The sequence below is a fragment of the Seriola lalandi genome, unplaced genomic scaffold, assembly GCF_002814215.2.
Source record: "Seriola lalandi dorsalis isolate HSWRI2012SDOR001 ecotype SW California unplaced genomic scaffold, Sedor1 jcf7180002054673, whole genome shotgun sequence".
NCBI lineage: Eukaryota > Metazoa > Chordata > Actinopteri > Carangiformes > Carangidae > Seriola > Seriola lalandi.
Genome location: NW_019525226.1, coordinates 973,591 through 995,951, shown reverse-complemented (window position 1 = coordinate 995,951; position 22,361 = coordinate 973,591). Strand labels below are relative to the sequence as shown.

The 22,361-nt window shown below is 44.2% G+C and overlaps 2 protein-coding genes across 2 annotated transcripts in view; one reads left to right on the top strand and one right to left on the bottom strand.

Moving 5' to 3' along the window:
• The window catches only part of mrpl11 (mitochondrial ribosomal protein L11), a 41,041-nt gene that overhangs the window by 8,516 nt on the left and 10,164 nt on the right, over window positions 1–22,361 (bottom strand). The window contains exons 2-3 of the mRNA XM_023421671.2: window positions 19,833–20,019; window positions 32–127 (exon numbers count right to left, since the gene is read on the bottom strand). Coding sequence (XP_023277439.1) covers window positions 32–127; window positions 19,833–19,955 — 219 coding nt within the window. The 5' untranslated portion in view covers window positions 19,956–20,019. The remainder of the gene's footprint in view (window positions 1–31; window positions 128–19,832; window positions 20,020–22,361) is intronic.
• On the top strand, window positions 6,755–13,107 carry tmem265 (transmembrane protein 265). The gene is made up of 2 exons (XM_023421670.2): window positions 6,755–6,965; window positions 9,978–13,107. The coding sequence occupies exon 2, from the start codon at window positions 9,980–9,982 to the stop codon at window positions 11,042–11,044; it is 1,065 nt and encodes a 354-aa protein (XP_023277438.1). The 5' UTR covers window positions 6,755–6,965; window positions 9,978–9,979; the 3' UTR covers window positions 11,045–13,107.

Here is a 22,361-nt window from a genome sequence, read left to right as displayed (position 1 = left end):
ATGGGTTAGAGAGACCCACAAAGAGACGCACCTTCACATGGACCTTGACTGGGAGAGGAATGCCCTCCTTCAGCTCTTTGGTTTTCTCATTGAAGTCCTTGCAAAACTGGCCGATGGGGATTCCTCTCTGGATAGGAACAAGGGAGGGAAAAAGAGAGGCAAAAAATAAACATGGTAAAATGGCGGAGGGTTGCTTTAAAATGTGTGAGGGGTCTGTGCTCACAAACATTCACTCAAACGTCACTCATGTCAGACTCTGCTGCAAGAATACAGATGCCTGAGCAACTGTCAGTCAATCTGAGCTTCACAGAGGTCTAACTGTATTCACACACACGAGTGACTCAGGGTGCCGGTGTGTGATGGTTCATATACACACACACACACACACATATATATTATATATATATATATATATATGTGACTACTGTGTGTGTTTGTGCTACAATGTTTTGATGGAGTCATTTTTACAATTCATACCAGTTATTCTCGTTATATTCACACTGAGATGTATGTGTGTGTGTGTATGTACGTGTGTGTGCTCTGTTGTTCCAGACAGAGTGTTTGTTTCTGTGTGTGTGTGTGTGTGTGTGTGTGTGTGTCTGTCACTCGAGCTATGACTGAATGCATGTTGGTGCCTAGAGCCAGAGAAACCCAGTGATGAATGAGGCTCCCATTTTCCAGCTCCTGCGAGGCCAACCAGAGCGAAAGCAAAATGGATGGGTGACATTAAGTCAACACCCGGCCAGCGCGGCTCCTTTGCACCATTCCTCTTTGGAGATGAATTCAGTGGCAAAAACTAATAAAGAATCTAATTATTACTGCTGAAATTTAAACTGACCTTCACCCGCCATCCTTCCCAAAGGCAACACTCTGATTGAAATGTTCATTTCAGAAATGAGGGGAAGAAAAAAAAAAAAAAAAAGGATTTTTATACACAGTTTAATGGACTCGTGAGCTTGTATTGCTCCACGACAGCGCAGGGCTTTCAGATTCTAATAATGCATCTGATGAAAAGTCACTCATCCTGAGACATTCTCCAATGACACAAAAGGAAAGACATTTATTTGAACTTAACGGAGCAGTAAGTTCCCTGAACATCATCTCCTCTAAAGGACTCAAAAGAACCTGATGAATGCTGATGAGTTGCTCAATCTACACAACCCCATCACTTCATTAGCGTCTAAAGCACTGCTCATTACTCACTGGTATTTCTGTGCACCCGCTAACACAATAACAAACTCATTGAAATTTCAACCTATCACATGAGTTGAGGGAGGTTATTGTTTCACAGCTGATGGGTGCTGTTTGAATTACAATATCCCACTAATGAAATGAAACGCAGTTACGTCCCCAGAGCCGTCGCTAGGCTTTACCTTCCCTCCCCTCCCATACTTATTAATAGTAATCCCATGTCAACCTCACCACCTTCTATCCACGCCTTTCCCTCCCACTCCGCCTCCCATAAAACAACACAGCGAGGGTAAACAAGCGGGGAGGGAGCACTGAGGAAATTCTAATTAAATATGGATTAATATAAAGGCTATGATGTTGGGTATGAGTCAAAGCAAACCCTGGGGCCCTGCCTCACACATTCAGCTCCCGTTCGTTTCCTTCTGTTCAGTCAATGTCGGATAATGATCTCTCCCACCGACTCAGACGGCCCTTTCATGCCACACAATGCCATGAAAGGGACTCGCTGACCAGCCAGAGATAATGCCTGATGCTTCTAAAATGTGCTTAAGCACGAACAGCGAGACATTATGCGGACAGAGGAGCGACTGTGCTAAAGATAGACAGAGGAAAAGACTTCACACGGCATTTCCTTACCAGACAGTCCTTCAATGCTAAAAGGGCTTAGATAAACATTTTAAAAAAAAAAAAAAAGGCTAAAGAGGGGCAAATAAGACAGAAGATTGGCCCGAGGACCAGAGACATGACCCACTTGGGGAGAGCAGACAATTTGCCCTGAGCTCTGCAAACAATTAAATATGCACCAGAGACAGGTAATCATATTTTAATTAAGATGTTCCACAAGAGTCCAGACATCTCAGCCTCTGAAGATGACAGCGTGAGCGAGTTTTATTTTGGCCTCGGGCTATTTAATGGTTTAACTGCAGTAATTGTGGTGATTGGACCATGTTGGTAATTGCAATCGCAGTCTCTAACTGTGGCAGAGGGCTGGCGTGCCGTGAAAGCAAAGTTCAAGGTTTGCTCCCCCAACTTCCTATGACATTTATCAGACAGAGAGAACTAGAACAGTAACATTCATGCCTTGGTCAAATCGCTAACCCCGCTCACTGCATCTGAGCATCTAATCATCCTCGAGTCCGAGCTGCTGGATAAATCCTCTCTCTTCCACCATGACTGATTAGAGCCGGGTGCTCTCCAGTATAAAATGGCTGCAGCCCATCACCCAAGGCGGGGCCTTCCACGCCGGCTGTGGACGAGGACATTCAGCCGCACATCTTCAAAGACTTCTGAGATCCTGGGCACCAGGATTAAACGCTAATCTACGAAGATATTTCTCGCCGTCAAATCCAGCAGCGACAGTGGTGAGTAATTGCTATATGATCCATTCGAGTTCAGCATGGCAGAGTCTTATTACTCGTAATTATGAGAGCAATTAGGCATTTGCAATTAAAATCTGAGAAATGTCCATTTATTTGACCCTTCCACCATATTCTCTGCAGTCTTTTTTGACACTCCCTCCGTGCTAATGTGATTGGCCTTTCAGCTTCACTAACTCTTTTTAACAAGATGTAGCACTGGTGTGGCAGGATGGCAATGGTGTGTGTGTGTGTGAGAGAGAGAGAGATAGAGAGAGAGAGAGAGAGGAGAGACAGGGATGGGGAAGAGGTGTATTAAGGTTGTCAGAATGTGGCCAGTGATCTTGGTCACAATGACAGCAGGTTTGTTTGACCAAGGTGAACAACAGGAGAGGAGAGAAGTGCAGAGAAGGCCGCAGGAGGTCCTCATGAATATGGGTGAGAGTGTGTGTGTGTGTATGTTTATGTATGAATACTTCGGCCTCATTTCATTCTGACAAGACTACAAGACCATCAGTTGAAGAGTGGATATGTGTGCATATTAAGCTGCCAGGGACTGCTGACGGTGAGGAAGTGTTCACTGTTTGGTCGCAGGTGTTTCTGCATCTGAGAGAACAGGGGGAAGAAAAAGAAAGAAAATAGGGAGAGAAGAAAAGAAAGGGAGAGGAGGATGAGGAGGAGGAGAAGAGCGAGGAGGAGGAGAGCAAGGAAGAGATGGGAGGAGATGAGAAAGAGAGGGAGAGTAGGTCAAGAGAGGTACTGTGCTTATGGAAGCGTGACAAACATGGAGATAAAGGACACAGACGCAGGATAAGGCCTTGGGGCAGGAGGCAGAATTAATTGCCCCTGGCACATTAGGCCACTGGACAAATTGCCCTGGGTGGTCGACACGGAGGAGGACTGCGACACGGTGACAAAGGTGTTACAGTGGAGAGAGGCTGGCGGGAGGCGAGGTTAATTAAACTCTTCAGTGTGAAACATTCTCATTCATTACCTTCATTACCCTGTTCATTTAATCTGCTCCGGTGTTGGCATTTTATCACATCCAGCCCCATTGTAGCGTCATACAGCTGATTAGGTTTCATGTTGAACCCCTGAGCTGCACAGGGGGTAAGTGAGAGTGAGAGTCAGTTTGGGTCTAACAGAATCAGCTACACACAGCATACGCCACAAAATAAACTGAGTTCACGCTGGACATACATTTTACTTGATTTTCCACCCTGGAATCAGTGGATTAGTCTTAAAAGTGGAAAATGAAAACTACTTTCACCCCTGGTCTCCAGCGAACTGTGATGAGGGCAATATACAGCCCTGCATAAAAGAAGTGAGGAGCGCGGCTCAAACGAGCATGAGTGCAGATCTGACAGCATGAACCAAATTCAGGGACTTGTCTTTATAACAACCACAACAAACCAAAACTTCTCAGCAGTGTTTTTGCTGACTGGGGTTTTTTGCTTAAAAACAGACACAGCCTTCACTTGCTTGTACGTGGCACAGGAGGAAGAATTTGCTGTTTGAGGACAAGGTGAAAGCAAACGACCAAGCGGGCCACGGTGAAGCAAAATGGATAGCATCGCGACAAAACATCCCATTTTCAACTCCATTAGGCCCCCCTCACAGCCCTGACAGTTGTGCTTTTTGCCACTTCACATGATTAATCACGTGTGGAGCCTGCAACAGAAACACAGGAGCCCGAACAGCAGGCAGCTGAGGCTCCACGCTCCACGGAGATGACTGAAAAATCACAAGATACGCTGACAAGTGAAGGAGGGATGCACAAAGAAAGAGAATCAGGAGCTGGAACAAAGTCAGACTCCAACAACAACTGGTAGCGATGTTTTAACAAAGCTTAGGTTTGTGAAGTGTTCAGAGTGAATGTTAAACACTAAAGGCGCTTTTCTATTTAAAAGGGATACTCCACCAGTTTTACACATCAAAGTGTGTTTACAGGTGTTGGGGAGCCTTTTGTGTCTGCACAAAGTCTGATAAACTGCCTTGTGTGATGTCACTTGAGGCCTTGGTTGGGTCTGACAACTACAGATTTTGGGGTGTGGATCTGACCAGACCTCTGCAGCCTCCTCCTCAGCCTCGCTCGAGGCTACAGTGACGCGAAGCTACATTAGCTGATACTAGCACAACAAACCTGAATCTAAATACCCAACTCTCAGCAGTTGAGCTGCATTGTGGGTAATGTAGGTGCCATGATTCGACAACAAAGAAGAATGAGCATTTTTAAATCTTTTTTTGTCCGTCATGAGTCAGACAGTGTTTCAGTCGCTCAATGCTTAAACAGTGGAATACTATTTTAGTTCATGCCTCACACTCTGATGACACAGTAAGAGCCAAGAGGAAGAAGGTGGAGGGACCGAGTCCACCATGTTTGCAGAGGTCAGCCTCAGGTCTGTTGTGGATCGGGCTCGCTGTTGACGCCGTTAGCATTCTTGGACAGTAGCCCCATGTGTCCTTCCAAACTTCCCCAATCATGTCATGAGGCAAAAAGTGATGACTGCACATTACTGTGGACAGCCTGCCCAACTGGCTGCCCCTCGCCCTCCTCTGCTATTGTCACCGTTCCCCCTCTGTCCTTTTTCCTGCATCGCTCCCCCTCTCTCCTCTCTCTCTCTCTCTCTCTCTGAAAGTGAGCCAGTGTGCAGAGTGACCTTCAACCACACCCACAGGGAACAAAAAAAAAAAAGAAAAGAAAATAGGGGGATAATAGCAGGATGGAAGAGTGAATGGGATAAACATGTGGAGAGAGGTGACAAAAAGGGAGTAGAAAGAAGCCGAGGGGTGAAGAAGAACAGGGGAGAAAAAAAAGAAGAAGGAAAAAAAAAAGAAAAAAAAAAACCCATGCTGAAGTGAGGAAAATGGAAAATCTCTCTTCTCTTGGAAGTCAGCGGAGCGCAGAGCTGAATCTGACAAGAAAGATGGCTCTCCATCCCCTCTCTCACCAGCCTGATTAAACCTCTCACTTTAAAATGAACCCGGCACACTGAGAGCCACAGAAACGAGGCAGTTGAGGACTCGGAGCCTGTGGTAAAGGTGCAGAGTGGGATGCCTACAGATTCACTTGGAGGAGCAGGACCTTGAGGACAAGGTGATGCTGTGAAATTCCTCAAAATTGCATCTGTGGTTGACAAAGGAGCAGAAATTGAATTTTGGAATGAGGAAAGCAGCCAGCTCTTTTTTGAAACTGTTTCCAAAAGATTCATGTTCGACCAAATCTGACTCAGAATCCTGTTCCCAATCTTTCTGTTTTAGTATGCAGTAAGCCAGCTGTAATGAGTTAATCTACAACAGAGGGATGATTTCCTTGTGTGACTAAGACAGTAAGTAGACAGAAGGAGGGCTAATTAAAGTTGTAACATCTGCCTTCTGAGCTCTAAATGTGTCTACAGGCTACAAGCATCTTTCGCTCCACTTCCCCCGCTCCTATTTCAAAGGAGGAAGGATAAATAAGGTATCCGCCTGCTCCCAAACAATGCAACTAATCTTCAGCAAGTGGCATCATCATGATTACCATAACCAATGAGTATACTGTAGCTCGGTGCTCTAAAATATTCATAGCATCTTCTTCCAGCTAAACTTCCACAGCTAGTGTTGGAGGAGAGGAGGAGAAACTGAAGAGGGTGGGAAGTCTGGACTGGAGCACGTAGCCTGCTTACAAATTAACACCACAACCAAACTCGGACAGCGTGAGTGAGTTCCTCCTCGTCCTCATCTCTCCGTCGCACCGCTCTGCCTCCCCCCCTCGTCTCATGTGCCATCTCCTCGCTCGGATCGGTCTGCGGTCTCCACTTTCAACGGTTCCGCGTCCCCGCCGCGTTGATGCCGCTTCTGCTCCCACTTCTTGAACGACTTCCCCGGCATCTCCCGCACACAGCCGGAGCCTGACCGAGCAGCAGGAGCAGCAGCATCAGTAGCAGCAGCGGCAGCAGCAGCAGCCCTGCACAGCTCTCTGCCCCCGCTGCTGTGTTAAAAGATAAAAAACCGACAACGGCAGACCCCGACACTGCGGGGAGGTGACGGATCCGGATCCAGATCCAGATCCAGATCGAACCTCTGCGACGACCAGCCGAGGGACGGAGGTATCAGCCATGCCAGATCTGCACGGAGGAGCAAATCTTGATAAGTATGAGCCGGGGGTTATTTATTTATTTTTTTTGTTCCAACAAACTCGGGGCTGCTTGGTGTGGCAGTGGCGATGACTTTCCTCTCGATGAGCCTTCCCCTGGAGCCTGACTGTATCCAAACACCCGGACTGTAAGAATCAGACTTTATCACCGAGTCCGGCTCATCAGCGACTATAAAACAGACTTTATTGGCCACCGACGGCGCTTCTACTTGGGAAGATAAACACATTACCTGCTGTAAATCAAGCCAGGAGGATCGAGCCCAAGTGCAAGACGAATGGTTTGGGTAACTAAAGCTTCACTTTACTAGCGGCCATGCACGGATAAACCCTACAATACCTGCTGTTAGGCTAATAGGGCAGTTATGAAACAGGTGTTGCAGAGAAGCAGTTTAGTAGAGATTTTTAAATTGCCAGAGGATGCACAGACGTCGCACAACAGCACTGCATGCTGGGGCAGCTAATGATAACCACATTTAAGGCAATAATACAAAAAATAAAAATAAAATAAAATAAAACGTGATAATTCAAACTCATGATAACTGCATCAACGAGATCCTCGGGCAACACTTGGGCTGCGACCTGATAAATCAACAGATGTTTGAGTCATGTGGCTTTAAGTCTGGAGAGGGGATTTATTCAGCGGCGCATTATCAGGGATTGCACACTGCCCGCTTCTCCATTAATTAATTAGTTTGCACATAATGGCACAGACCTCGTCCTGATGCCCTTGGTGCTCCACAGCCACCTGTGACAACTTGAGAAGGAGCTCCTTCTTTGATGTTATGTGCAGCTCCGTGAGGGCTGTTTGTGGAGATGGACTGGGTGTAGACAAATTAATCTGGGCTCTGCATGGATTTCTGTCCACCTGGAAATCACCCAGTATTTATAGAAAACAAATCCAAGTGGCAAACCCCACCCCTTGCTTTATCTTTGTCAGTGTTGCACAGAAATGGGCAGCTTTTTTGGATGATTACTTGGACAGTAGTGCACATGGGAGGGAAGCCATGTGCACTAGTGGGGTAAAAAGATATTTATTTATTTATGGGGGGGGTATTTCATTGCAAAGCAGGACACAGGCTCAAGGCAGTAATAAAAATAAAAACGGACAAATCTGTCACCTGCACACTATTACATGCCATTACTCATGCTTTACAGAGAAATAGGTTGCCTCACCTTGTCAACAGCAGTGTCACTTGCCAGACAGGGGAATGATGAATTTAGTCATTATTGATGAGCTGAGTGGACACGCGGCCTGTCATCCCCGTCCCTCACTCAGAACAGAATAAATTACACTGTGCTGACAGGGAGTCAAAACACAAACACCGGCTGACAAGGGAGATTTCCAGGGTGAAATTTAAGGCGCAGGTGGAATAACTTAAGAGGCGCGACCTCCTTGGGGGAAAAGAAAAAAAAAAAAAAAAAGAAAAAAAAAAAAAAAAAAAAAGCCAGCTGCAACTGTGGCTTGCAAACTTCTCCATCTCCTCCCTCCCCCGCACAGTGGGTTTGTTCCCAGAGAAAGAAAAACCAAATTTAAATTCCAATATCCTCTCAATCTGCAGCTCGGAGAAATTCGTTCAATTTTTCAGGGAATGATAATCAAGTTGCAGTGTGCGGTGAGACAAAAGGCTTCGTAGACAACCAGATATTACGAATGCTGGCATGATCCATGCCTGTCCTCCCACCATGCCTCCGAGCGGATTAATCAGTCGAGATCTTTCCTTTCCTCATCTCTTTGATTCATCTGTTTCAGAACAAACCCTAATGTCTGTGATATTTCAATACCCACGGTGATGAATACATTTGGATTCATCCAGGCCAAGCTGGCTCATGAAATGCATGTCTTTCTATAAGTGGGTGGAAGTCACTTTCTATCTGCATTTGAGTCTTTTTCTCTTCATCACTTTCACCCTCTCTCCCCCTGAGCTTATTTATGAACTATTACCATCATACAGTAACACTTTATTAGGCATGTAGGCAGCCAAAAGGCCTATTAATCTTTCAGTTGCAGTCTTATGCTCATTCTCCTTCTCCACACACACACACACACACACACACACACACACACAATCCCAGAACCCCTTTTTTACCCAGTGGAGTTACTCAGCCCTCTTCACAGCACCGAGGAGATGGCAGAGCTCCTGTTAGTCTTACAGTGAAGGAAGTGATGTGTCTTCCATCAGCAAGATATCAATATACATTTTTCACTTGCAGACTTTTCTCAGAGGCCGCAATCATGCTGACAATCTCTCGCTCGATCACGCTCAACTGTTGCCGTTACGACACATCTGAGCTGGTAATGATTTTATATTATAATGTCATCGATCCAGTTGAAGGGTTGACACCCCCGAGGGGCGCTGAACAGACAACAGACAGTCCAGCGGGTCTGTGCTGTGCCTTTCAGCTAAATACGACAAAGAGATGTTGGTGGTTCGATTACACTGTACAGTCAATGATCATTTGTCATGCTGAAAATCAATACTAAGGTTTATATTGTCTGTGGCTGAGATATGAGCCGCAACAAAAAAAAAAAAAAAAGAGGAAGCCAAATTAGCATTGCCTGCATGCACTCAGCCATTTGCACACAGTGTGTACACAAAGACACGAGTCGAACACATCTCTAAACAAATAGCAAGTTATCAATATTCATCTGAAATGAGAGGGGAATTTGCAGTGATTAAAGTCTGCAGCACAGTATGAGAATAAACATGGCAGACTATAGAGGCAAAGAAAAGCCTTTGACAGGGCACCTAGCTGCGCCTGAACACAATTAATTAATAATGAATGAGCTGAGAGAAAAAAGGAAAAAAAAAAAAAAAGAGCAGAAACAACAAAAATGAAGAGAAAAAAGTAACAGCAGAGAATTTGGCGGAAATCTCAGAATCAAAAAGGAGCATTTGTTCAAGACCTTTATGGAAAATGAAAAGTATTTAATTCAAAGCGCTGCAGAGTTAAAAAAAAAACAAAAAAACAAACAAACAATTTAACAGGCTTCTCAGCTTGAGCAGCCAGGGCAGATGTAGCGCTGGCCAAAGATGAAGGGCGCTCAGTGCTTACTCGGCAGCTACTGTCTCCAACCATAGCAACAAGCGTCAAACTATTTTACATTAGGTTTTTTTTTTTTTTTTTCCCTTTTAAATTTGTGCTGGAGGAAAAAAAAAAAAAAAAAACCAACATCTTCTTATCCTGCAAATTTGTCAGTGTTAGTGGGAACAGATGGCAGCGTGTGGATGATGTGAGCAGAGTTTGAATTCTGTTCATGTAACAGATTTCCCACTGTGCCTCTGTGTCTCTTTCAGGCATGGTGCCCACGCCCCAGGTGTGCGTATCAACCCTGGTCACGGTGAGCACGATGGCAGTGGTGGACCTCTACCTGCTGGAGCAGAGCATGCTGGGGGCTCATGGTCTTCCCGGACCGAGCGTCTGGCAGTGTGCGGTGGTGTTGCTAGGCGATGTGGGCTTTCTGCTCGCTCTGCGCTTCGTGTCGGCCGGCGTGGTGTCAGAGGTGCGGTCGCCACGCCGCGGTTTTGCCAACGCCCTCTGGTTCCTGTTCCTGTCCCTGCTCCAGCTCAAGCTCTTCTTCGTCTGCCACAACTACAGGCAGGAACACCGGCCGCCCGACCCGCTGGCCAGGAAGACCCTGACGCTGCTGCTGTCCATCTGCCTGCCCTCCCTGTTCCTAATCCTGACGGGAGCTGACCACATGACCCCTCAGCGCAGGAAGCAGGAGGTGCGGGGCCGGCTGCTGTGGGTGGTCGTGGACCTGCTGGACGTGCTGGACCTGCAGGCGGGGCTGTGGGAAGTCCAAGGAGGGGTCACAGCGGGGACCGGAGGGATCGTTGAGCAGAAGCTGCCCATCTGGGCCGAGGGCCTGGTCTTCTTTTACTGCTACGCCCTCCTGCTGCTGCTGCCGTGTGTGGCCCTCACAGAGCTGGGGGCCACCGGCCTGCCAGGACAGAGGGGGCCCCGTAAGGAGGCTTTGTACCCTTGGCTCAGCTTGGTCACTATCAATATCTTCACCCTGGCCCTGAGGGGCACAGGCATGCTGTGGTACAGGGACCCTCGCGTGTCCACTGTGTTCCTGGGGAAGAACCTGCTGGCTCTGGCTGTGAAGCTGAGCTCAGCCTGGGAGAGACACAAGCAGGAGCGTGCTGCTGCAGGAGCTGGGACTGTGGCTGGAACAGAACCAGGAGAGTCCACCCTGCCAAGCCAGAGCTCGGAGCAGGGAGACGGACAAGCCCAGGGGAAAGCTCCTCCCTCTCATTATCACACACTGTCTCGCTCCCAAAGCCACACTCTCTCCCATGTCAGCCTGGAGCCCGCAGAGACGCCCTTAGGACCCTCTTTCATCTCCCATGAACTCTAGAGAGTCTCACACAGTCTGAACATGCACGCATGCACAAACGCATGTACACACACACACACACACACACACACACACACACACACACACACACACACACACACACAGAAAACCAGCCAAGCCAGTATCACATCCAAACAGATAACTTGTATTGAATTTCAGTACAACAGTGATGGCTATGATGCAGAGCTGTGGAAATGCATTTGGCAAGCTCGGCTTTCTGCACATTTTGTTGTGCTAAGAATAACTAAAAATGCATTGCTGTGATTTGTGGGAGTGTATTTTTAAATTGAACACTGTGAACACATCTATCAGTGTGTAAAGAATATTCCAGAAATGTAAGCTGAAGTCTAGTAATGTTTATTGTTCTTCAATCTGGGCACAACTGCCTCAACTGCCACGATTTTGCTGAATTCTGTCCTTCACAAAACATCTTGACGTTGTAGTTTGAGTTCTTTTTTTTTTTTGACATTTAAAACTTAAGCTTTATTTCTCTATAAAAATCTGAAGATACTGAATTTGAGTAGAGGTGAGGAAAACACACATTTGCTATTTGAGTTTAGTTCATGTGGTTTGTGGGGGAAAAAAAAAAATTACATCGCAACTCTTCTGCCATCAGATGCCAAAAAAATTAACTGTGACACTTCAGTGTATATTTTCTCTGGTACTTCACAGGGAACTTTCACAGAGATAATTTTAATACAGTGGAGGGATGATTTATTTATTTTTCTTCAGCAGCACAGAGATGAGATTTAAAAGCCATCTAGCAGTAAAACTCACTCTACACTGTGCTCCAGTATTTCAATGTAGAGTCTAACCCAGTGGTTCCCAACCTCTTTGGCTTGTGAACCTTTAAATCAAAGTCTTCTGGTGACCCTGAGTTATGTTCCTTTCTTCGATTTTTTAAAATCTTTTTAGAGGCCTGAAGGTGTCATCTTGTTTTTCACAATATAAAAATAGAGAGGTTACAGAATAATCAGAAAAATAACCAATTTGTGTGGCATATAGATGTTATTTTTCCACATACACAGCATTTTTCTTTTCATAACCTCATGACCTCCCAGATTTATCTTGCGACCCCTGTGAGGGTCAAGTTTGTCCACCACGAGTGCAGCGGCGCCAGATTTTCATTCCCACCAAAGGTAACACTGACAGATTTCACTTATTACTTCCTCTTGTCAGGCAGAAAGCGTTAAACAGAGGAAGCAGTCGCCGTGCTGTTTGGTTGGAGTGAAAAGCTGCAGACTCACGGGCCTCGTGGTTGACCATCCCTGCCAAGCTGTGTTTTTGGTCCTATGACATCTTTTATTTGATTTAAATGCAGAATTTAAACATCAGTTAACTGGGTGGAGATTTCAGAGATGCATACTGTGTCCTCGTGTCTGTTTCATATGTGTTCAACTATTGCTGTTAAAACCATCCAATAGAGACTTTAACACAACAAAATGTGCATAATTCAAGATACCAACTGTTAATGAGAGTTTCCATGAAGTAAGTCTTTTAATGGTAGGGCTAAGAGATAGGCAATAAGCATTTTTGCATTATCTGAATCCTATTGTAACACAAACTACAGGTCTATTTTACTGCACTGTTTACAAAGACAGAATACCAATGTAAGTAATCCCTTTACAGTTTCAAAACATATTCAAAATTCATGTTTTGCCATCTTTTGTCATCTGTACTAGTCTCACAGTCTCCTCGGGACAGCTGCCTGTCCCGCCATCAAATCCCTTTTTTCACTTTAGATGAGAGAGTTCACTTTTTAATCCCATATGAATTATGAATGGAGCCTTTTCATTCACAACCTTGTTATGATGTGGGTGTTGTAGTATGTGGGTGTCGTGGGATTATGGGTCAGAGCAGCAGGTGTAGAGGATGTACAGTACAGTCAAGTGCCTTGTTTCCTCATGGAGCTACGAGCCTCTGGGTTGTTACGAGGCGAACACGTTATGTGTACCATGTGGAACTTGGACATATGCCATGTGTATACTGTGAAGTTATTCCACAGCTGTTGTCAGCTACACCTCCAGGACAGAGTGCAAACTAATAAAGTGTTTCATACTTGCCTAGTGTTGACAGTTCATTGGCTATTATGTAGGAGCATTATTGGCAGCCTGTCGCCCGCACATAGGGAAAAAACAGGAGGAGTCCGTCCAAATTATTCATAGCCAACAGGCTTTTGAAACAAATAACTGCCTCATACTCGCAAAACCTCCGTTACATTAAAGTCAATCAGCTCTCTTTCTGCAGTCAAAGAAAATTGCATGTTTTTATGTTTTCCTCATGCTGAACTGGTGAAGTGAATGGAAGCTCCCCATTTATTCAAGGCAGAGGAGCGTGCTCTTTGCTTCAGAGAGCGGCACACTGACGAGAGGCCGTCATTTATCACAATTACGCCAGCGGCCCCATCAGCCCGGATCCCCTCGCAGTAATCCTTGAGTGTGCTGTCGTGTTGTCTGCCTTTAATGCTGAAAGAGGAGAAGTCTTGATGCGATGGGGTGTGCATGTCAAGACTTGTGGTAAGTGTGTGTGATGTTTCTCAAGAGTGGACGGGCTCTCCGCTCGCAGCGGCTGTGAATGCACCCGTCGGCCTCTCCTCTGAGCTTTAATGGTCCTATTAATTGAAATTGAGGCTATTTGTCAAAATGCAAGCGTTTATTCTCACTGCTCTCTGCTTGATTTACAGGCTGTTTTTACAGGATGTATTAAGACTAATGTACACACTCAGCCACAAAAAGAAATTCGTTTATACTTTCAGTGGGGAATTTCTCTCCGGTTCAGAGAGACTTTTAAGGAAAAAACCACAGAGGGATAACCAGTGTAGTAGACAGCATCCAACTCTCATCTACCCTGGCTCTTTCATCTCCTCCTCCCTCGCTCACTCTACATTTCAAACACACGCATTCTGGTTGCACTCACTGTTGGGCAACTTCTCATATTTCGATTATACTAAAGCAGCGACTGCATAGGCAGCAGCCTCGGTAAATGACTACCTCTTAGAATTTGTTATACCTGTTAAGTTCTGGAAACAATGCTCAGCGTATTCCCTCAGCTCCCACCGACTCTCATAGTCTGCTCCTGAAGAAAAGTCGAGCCACTCTCCTATTTTCTTTCTTCTTTTACTGCTCTCTCTCTCTCTCTCTCTCTCTCTCTATTCTTCCCCTCCGTTCAGTTGTGCTAATTTCACTCTAGCCTGTAATTATTCTCCTGTACCAAAGCTGTCACTTTCCCCTTTTTTGTCTTTCGCTCCTTCTTTTATTTCTCTCGTTTGTTTAAATTTGCCCCGCAGCCGACAGGCAGCCTACCTCTCTGCACTTCCTCTGTCAAGGGTGGTTAGTCAGAGACAGAGGAAAAAAAACTGAGGAGGAGAGGTTGGCTAAGATTAAAGGGCCGGGGCCATTGCCTAGAGCGGGGCGGCTGCCGCCTGCCATTTATTTACTGTTTGCTACACACAGTGTGTGCTTGATGGCACACTGGAGCCGAGAGAGACGAGCGCGCACAACACGCTGCCCCGACAACAATGACATCCCAAACAGTCCAAAAGGAGGCACCTCTAGACAAACATATGGCTTTGCTCTGCTTGGTTGAGCACTTGGTTGCAACCCATCTCACCTCATTGCCCCTGACGCAGCGACAGCTACAGTCTGCCTGTGAGCTCACACCCACCTAGTCTGGCAGCAAGAGCCACATTTAACAGACAGATGTCTAAATGATTCATCATAGCACACTCCATCAGCACCACAGCGCTTGGAGAGAACTTCAAAGTATATTCTATGAGACAGAAATGATGCAAAAGAGCCTGAGACTCATCATATGATATGCAATACTGGAGACAAACGCATACTAATGCAGGTCTCAGATGTTAGGGTAACACCTGCTGCTGAAATTAAGCGAAATTAGACGAAAAAGAATCAGGGTGGAACCGTTTAAGTCAATTAACAAAAAACACCTCCCACACGTTTGCTGATTCCAGCTCATCAAACCTGAGGATTCGCTGCTTTTCTGAACAGAGGCGAAGTATTCAGATATTTTACCAGTGTAGAAATATATAAGTGACATGCATAAAACATAAGAGTATTAGCATCAAAATATATCAAATATAAGTAATTCAGAATGCATTTCAGAATAACATATTATATTTAGAGCTGCACCAATGTGCAAGTATTCGTCAATGTTGCTAAAAAAAGTACCATATAAACCTTTGAAATGTTGTGAAATAGAAATGCAAAGTAGTATAAAATAGAATTGCTCAAATAAAGTACAGAACTAGACTAAGAGTAGAGTACTTATAAGTGTGAGTGGGCTGACAATTGTGAGCTGCAGCCCTTTACAGGCATACATTTGCCTTTATATAATGCCAAGGTAGAAGGTGATGAAATCAGAAACAAGAGCAGTAAAGCACATAAGATGTGGAGAAAGAAAAGGAAAAAATAAAAGAAAATAGTTCCAAAGAACAGAGACATGAAACTGAGTGGGATGTTTTAGCGAGAAAAATCTAAACCAATTACATTAAAAGTAATTTCTACAGAGTCTTTCATCCATAATTTAACATAGGCTCCTTCTTGGCTGAAACAGAATATCTGGGCAGGACAGAGCAGGGAACAGATGGTAGAAGGTGAAAAGGACCACACAAACAGACACAGGCAGCAAAGACCAGGCCTCTTGAAGTTGGTAAGGAGACACTATTCTTAGTTTGAGTGTTATCTTGAGCTGTCGTACATTTCACATTCTTCAAAACGATCAAATTCCAGCCAGAGCCTCTTTGGGGAAGGAAACAGTGTTGGTTTCTTTTGGAGGGAAGAACATCCAAAAATACAACACACACCCATTGATGCTGACATACCAGCACTCATGTCGCTCCGACATGTTTTATATGACATGGGAGAGACGACGGGTTGTTCAAAAATGTATGATTGTTTGGAGTTTTTTTATATATGCCTATTGGTAGCTGCCATTAAAAACATTCCCTCTGTCAGCCGAGATCAATGACTTTACTGCATAAAAAATACATGTTTTGGCATACAATGTTAAAATTAGGTAACAAGGTATAAAAGTGAATTGTCAGTTATATTTTAAAGAACCTTATGCACGAATGGCTACAAAAGTGCCAAGTCGAAAAACTCAATGACCTTGAGTGAGTTTCTTTCTTCCTCAGCTCAGAGGGAACCCAGAGGCCTCCAGCATCACTGAGGGGAAGGAAGATTTAGCTGAGCCTTAAATGTGATCAGTAAAAATCTTAAAATCAATTATATATCTAAGTGGTAAACAGTGGAGAGACGGTGAAATTAGGTTATTACGCTCTCTTTACTTGGCAGCATCTAAATCCTGGCTACTGTATTTCTGAGCAGGAATAAAAGATGCTGAAATGGGATGAGATTCAAGCAGAGATCCTCCTCTTTATTATTGGATAAAAAATGTCTGGGTGTATTTGAGCTGTTGGAAACATGACTGTACCACTCGCTGTGTTTTTCCCCTCAGCAGTGAAGTCACTGTCACACATTAATCTGAAGCTTATGACTTCTGTAAGGTTCTCAAGAACAAGACACATCGCCAGCTTTTAATCTGATGAAGCGAACTTGTTAGCAAACAGGTGCATATTTACACATCCGGCAGAAACTGATGTACAGTGCTTTTGGAAAGTGTTCAGACCCCTTCAGTTTTTGCACAGTTGTGTTGCAGCCTTGCGCAAAAAAAAAAAAAAATTTTCTCTCCTCAATCTAAATTCAATACTCAACGGTAATGTGAAAAGAGAATTTCAGAAATTTCTGCAAATTTATTAAAAAGGAAAAACTGAAATATCACTTAGACATATTCAGATACTAGGACACTTGAAATTTAGCTCAGGTGCCGCCCATTTCTCTTGATCTTTGAGATGTTTCTACACCTTGACTGGAGTTACATAAGGTCTCACCACTGACAATGTACATCAGAGAAGAAAACAAACCATGAAGAGGAAGGAACTTCCTGCAGAGCTCAGAGACAGGACTGTGTTGAGGCACAGATCTGGGGAAGGCTACAAAAAGATTTCTGCTGCCATGAAGGTTCCCAAGTGTAATTCTTACACACAGGATCTGTGGAGCTGGGCCAGACTGACCATCGGGTTCTTGGTCACGTCTCTTATACCACGGCCTTTCTCCCCCGATTGCTCAGTTTGGCCAGGCGGCCAGTTCTAGGAATCCCAGGAGTCCCAGTTGTTCCAAACTTCTTCCATTTAAGAATCATGGAGGCCACTGTGCTCTTGGAAACTTTCAGTGCAGAAGAAATCTTTTTGTTTTTTGTAGCCTTCCCTAGATCTGTGCCTCAACACGGTCCTGTCTCTGCGCTCTGCAGGCACTTCCTTCCTACTCATGGTCGGTTTTTTGCTCTGATATACATTGTCGTCTGTGAGACTTTATACACACAGGTGTCTGCTTTTCCAAATCATCTGAAGTTACCGCAGGAAGACTCCAATCAAGATGTAGAAAGATGATAAAGAGAAATTGGAGGCACCTGTACTAAATTTTAAGTGTCATAGCAAAGGGTCTGAATACTTAAAATACAAAAAATTCTAAAATTCAGATTTGGGGTTCTGGGGTAATGAGTGGAGATTAATGAAGGATGGTTTTTTTCCAGCATAAGTCTGCAACATGACAACATGTGAAAATAACTGAAGAGGCCTGAACGCCCTGTATAGCATTCATTTGGAGTCATGTTTGGAGTCCAGCATTCACTCTGTCACCTCCATTTTCTCTCCAACTCACGAGAAAAAACATCTGGCTTTTTAGCAGCTAAATGTTCCACTATGTTCACCAGCTAGTTACCATTTTTTTGTCAGCTGTTCGGCATTGGGCAGACAGTGTAAAGTGGGATTTAGAGCTTTTATTTGCTGAAAACAGCTGCCTGCTGAGAGCGAAAACAAATCTGGATGTGGTGGTAAGAGTGAACCGACACAGTAAAGTTGTCGCCCATAAAACCAAAACGGTGAGTTAAAAGACAGTGAAACACTCAGTAGGGCCGAGGAACAGAACAGAGTTATAGAACTGTCGGATTGTGTGAGGTTGAATTATTTCATAAGTAAAACTAGGTGGGAGGAAACCATTAGAGAGAGAAGATGACAGGACCGACTAAATCAAAATAGAGTGATAGAGCTGAAATTATCTGTCAAACAATCAAATAGCCAACGGACAAAAAATAATTGACGACTGATTAATGGTTTGCCATTTTTAAAGCAAAATGCAAAACATGTTCCAGTTTCTCAAATGTGAGAACAAGTTTTCTGTTACATTATTCGTAAACTGACTCTTTTTGGGTTTTGGAGAGTTTGTCAAAAGACAAAAAGAAAAAAAACTATTTGAAAGGCGCCTCCTTGGACTCTGGGAAATTGGAACATTTTTTTCTCAGTTTCTAGACCAAAACATTAACTGACGAATTTGGGAAATGTTCAGCAAAACAGAAGACAAATGAGTTTAAAATGACTTGAAACTAATATTAGCAATTCCAAGCACTAAGTCTAAGTCCCAGTGTGGCAGGGAGATGAGGTTTCCATTTATGGACTGATTTTGTGTTATAGTTGTAATAGTGCAGCTGGTGACAGCAGAGTAGTTCATTTTGGACAGAAACATAAAGTAACAGCACTGGCACTGTTACTGTCGATGTCAGATAAGAGAATATATGATATTTTCACATCATTTAACTCCTTTCTGACATCGAAACATTTGGTTTTTCCTGATATTATTAATCATGTGTGGCTCCTTTCCTTGCCAGTTGTGTTCACTTTCCCATTGTCGTCATTAAGTCACAAAGATGGATTCACAGTGAGAATTGATCTGGATTCCAAGTGAGCAACAGCATCCTAGGCTGATGAGTACTGTCCATTAAAGAGGCTAACTGGATGATTAGTATGTACAGAATGAGCCACAGGGTTGCGTTCTTTCAATCCTGCAAAGGACAATCAAATTTAAATAGCTGAATGAACATTAAAGCGGGAGAAGATTGTGCCTTTATGGTGTAAAATAAAATATAAATTTAAAGGAATGCACTTGTGTGATTAGAAACGAAGATGAGGTTAATGAACAGATAGTTAAGTTGGCATTTAACTGTTTTCAAACACAAATGGATGATTTTCTTCACTGCACAAAATAATTCAGCCTCAGTTATTTTTATCCGCTTACTCCGAACCGTCTTTTTTCACTGCTCAGTGCTCGAGAACTGCTAACTTGTTTTATTATTGTACTGCCAATACATAAATTTCTCTGGTTGGAATTGGCATCGGTGGTGGAAAAACTTGTAGTGGTGCATCCCTGAGCAATAAAAAACAAGACAACCTCCGCTGTCTCTATGGAACAATGAAGCAGAGAGAAGTATACAAGAATTAAAGACAAAACCTTCACAGGTTCAATCCCATTTCATCAGCTGGCTTGTAAAGTGTGAGGCTAATGTATATGGACAGCTGCTGCAGATGGAGGTGTTAGTGTCTCTGGCCTGGAAACTGAGAAAACAGTTGCAGACTGAGGCAGAGTGTGGCACCCACCTGCACAATGGAGCTGTGCGACTAGAATAAGAATGGGAATATGAATAGGGCTATGGGAGGAGATGAAGGTGCTGGTGCAGATGTACGATGAGGTGACTGAGGGGAGTGAGGCAACTATGCGATTCACAAAGTGAGGAAGGATCAGGTTGTCTCACGGTTAATGAAAACTGTGTGCAGAAGGTGACTTGTTAAAATGAAGCCTTGCTCCTGCAATTAAGTTAATACTCCCGATTACTCAGAGCGAACAGAAGGAACACGAAGTGAAACCGTAAGTAATTTTACCTGTCCCAGAATGGGGCCTAGTGGGGGTCCAGGGGCTGCTTGTCCTGACCTCACTATAGCCCGGATTACACCGCCTGCATCCAGTTTCTTCACAGCCTTAGCTGCCTTGGTGATCTTTGACATCCTGGTCTGTCTGTCTGTCTGGAAAGCCTTAAATCTGCCCCCGAGTCAACCGAGAATCCATTCACTGAAAACCCAGCAGAAAAACAAACAAATTAGCTTTTCAAGCATACACTACTGCAACAAATCATTTAAACACCGGGCTCATTAAAACATCATACACTCAAGTCGATAATGATACCCACAGGCTAAATCTGTGGCTTTCCATTCTGCAACGGGCGAGTAATTAAAAAAATCTTTGCCTTCGATTGGCTCAGCGAGAGCCACTTTCCCGGAGGTGCTCAAAGTGTGGATCAGCAACCGAGCGAGATGCTCGCAGCGTTGAGGAGCCTAACAACTGGCAGGATTTAAACTTCTGAGAAATCGTGGGGTGCACGTCAAAACGGCTCCATCGTGTCACCTCTAAGCTTCCTCTGCATCAGTAGAGGTCAAGAGTCAAGGGCAGAGGAGGATACACAGAGGATGGATGGAAGTGTCATCTCCACATGTGAACACAAAGAGGAGTTAGCTTTTTCACTCCACCTTAAAATGCATTAACAAATTAAGAGTCAATTAGTGGAGTGGGGACGATGGCCTGAACTCCTGGCCTTTCTCTAGGGAGGCAGGACACATAAAAGCAGTACTATAATCCTCTGCTGGATTAAAAGTGATACTGACGCAGCTCTAAAAAAAACAGAAGAAGAAAAAAAAGATCAATGACTGGAGCCAAGGGACAAATACAAGTTTTAAGGTTGAGCCTTGTGATTCAGGGGAACCCTGCATTCAATAAAAATAAGTACTTCAGGGGAGAGAAGAGGTCCAGCAATGATTCATTGTAGGCAACAGAGGGTATCCAATTAGATCAACAGAGGAGACAGTACCAAAAAGATATATGGGACCTCATGCTGCTTTACAGCAACAAACAGGGAGAAACTGCTCCCAAGAAAAGTTGTGATTCTATCTGGGCCGCTGATTATCCAGCAGCCGTTAAAGTGCAACCACCATGAGGCAATATTTGTAAGGGCATTAAGGTGATATGCATACTGCAAAGAGCCCCAAATAGAATCCATTTCGTGTGAGTTACCTCAATAGCTGCCTTTACAATGTAACTCACATACACTGCTACTTCTCAGAGGTCAATTTCACGCTACTCACCTAATGTGTTTAGCTACTTCATTGTAGAAAAATCGTGTTGCAGTTCAGATCAATTTTGGAGTTAGAAAATGCAGAGACCAGTATGCATTAAATCTGAAGTGAGAAAATCCACTTCTGTTATCAAACAATGACAGAAAGACTCATGAATCCTCAACAGGCAAGCTGCAGAATAATAACTACTAAGAGTGCCGTTTTTTTTTTTTATGGGGGTGGGAGGTCCCTACAAAAGAATATCAAACATTAAAATGACATACTGTAAGTCCAGAGAGCGTTTGTGACAGCGAGAGAGAAACAATTAGGGCAGGCATCAAGTGGTGGGTTTAATTCCAATTTGGGGCAAGGGGAATAACAGTTCTGAGAGTGGGGAAATGACAACGTCATGCTTTAATGCACCGCAACTCCAATCTCTGTTGGAGCATGAATAATAAAACCGCATTTCCCTCGCAAAATGAAATCACTCATCACAAGGCCAAGCAGTGAATGCTGAAGAAGAATTGACCTACATAAGGCATCATAACTGCGCTGACGGTACGTTTCACGCAGCTGAATTTACATTAGATTCAAGGAATGAAGCAGCATTAACTGTGCAGCGGCGAAAACATGGTTAAAGGCTGTACAATAAGCCTCAATCAGAGCTGGGTTAATGTTTTGCTGCGAATAATCAAATCAAAGCTGCAGTAATTTGGAAGGAACAGAGACAATTTTGAGCTGCTCTTTAGGCTGAATATTACATTCCTGCGGCAATTACTGGCAACAGTGTTGTCGATAACAAGGAGCACACAGAAAGAGCAATTTGTTTGGGCCGTGTAGAGTTACAGCGTAAAAGCACTTTGTTAAAACATGCTTGATAAATGACATGCCACAAAGCCAGCATTTAAATTACTACTTAATAAGGGAAGGTAAGGGGAGGTATAACAGAGCGAAAACCACTGCAAATGGTGACAATTCCCCAAATTCTCCAAATTGCTGTTGCAGCAAACAATTTTATCCCTATTACCAACATTTCAAGTTAAAAATGATTCTTGTCCTTACAATTATTCCCTCAGGATTTAGCACCTGGTTTCGGGTTATCAGCTCGTGCAGTTTTGGTTTATAAGTCGCCATCACTCCCGAAACCCAAACTCTGAATCCAAGCGACTGTTTCTAAACCTGTCCAGAAAATCTGGAAGTTTTTTCAAGCTCTCCTGCTGCCTGTCAAACAAACCATCAGGGGTGGAAACACAAGGCCTTTGACAGAGGTAAACATGTCAATAAAGCTGAGCACACAGGAGAAAA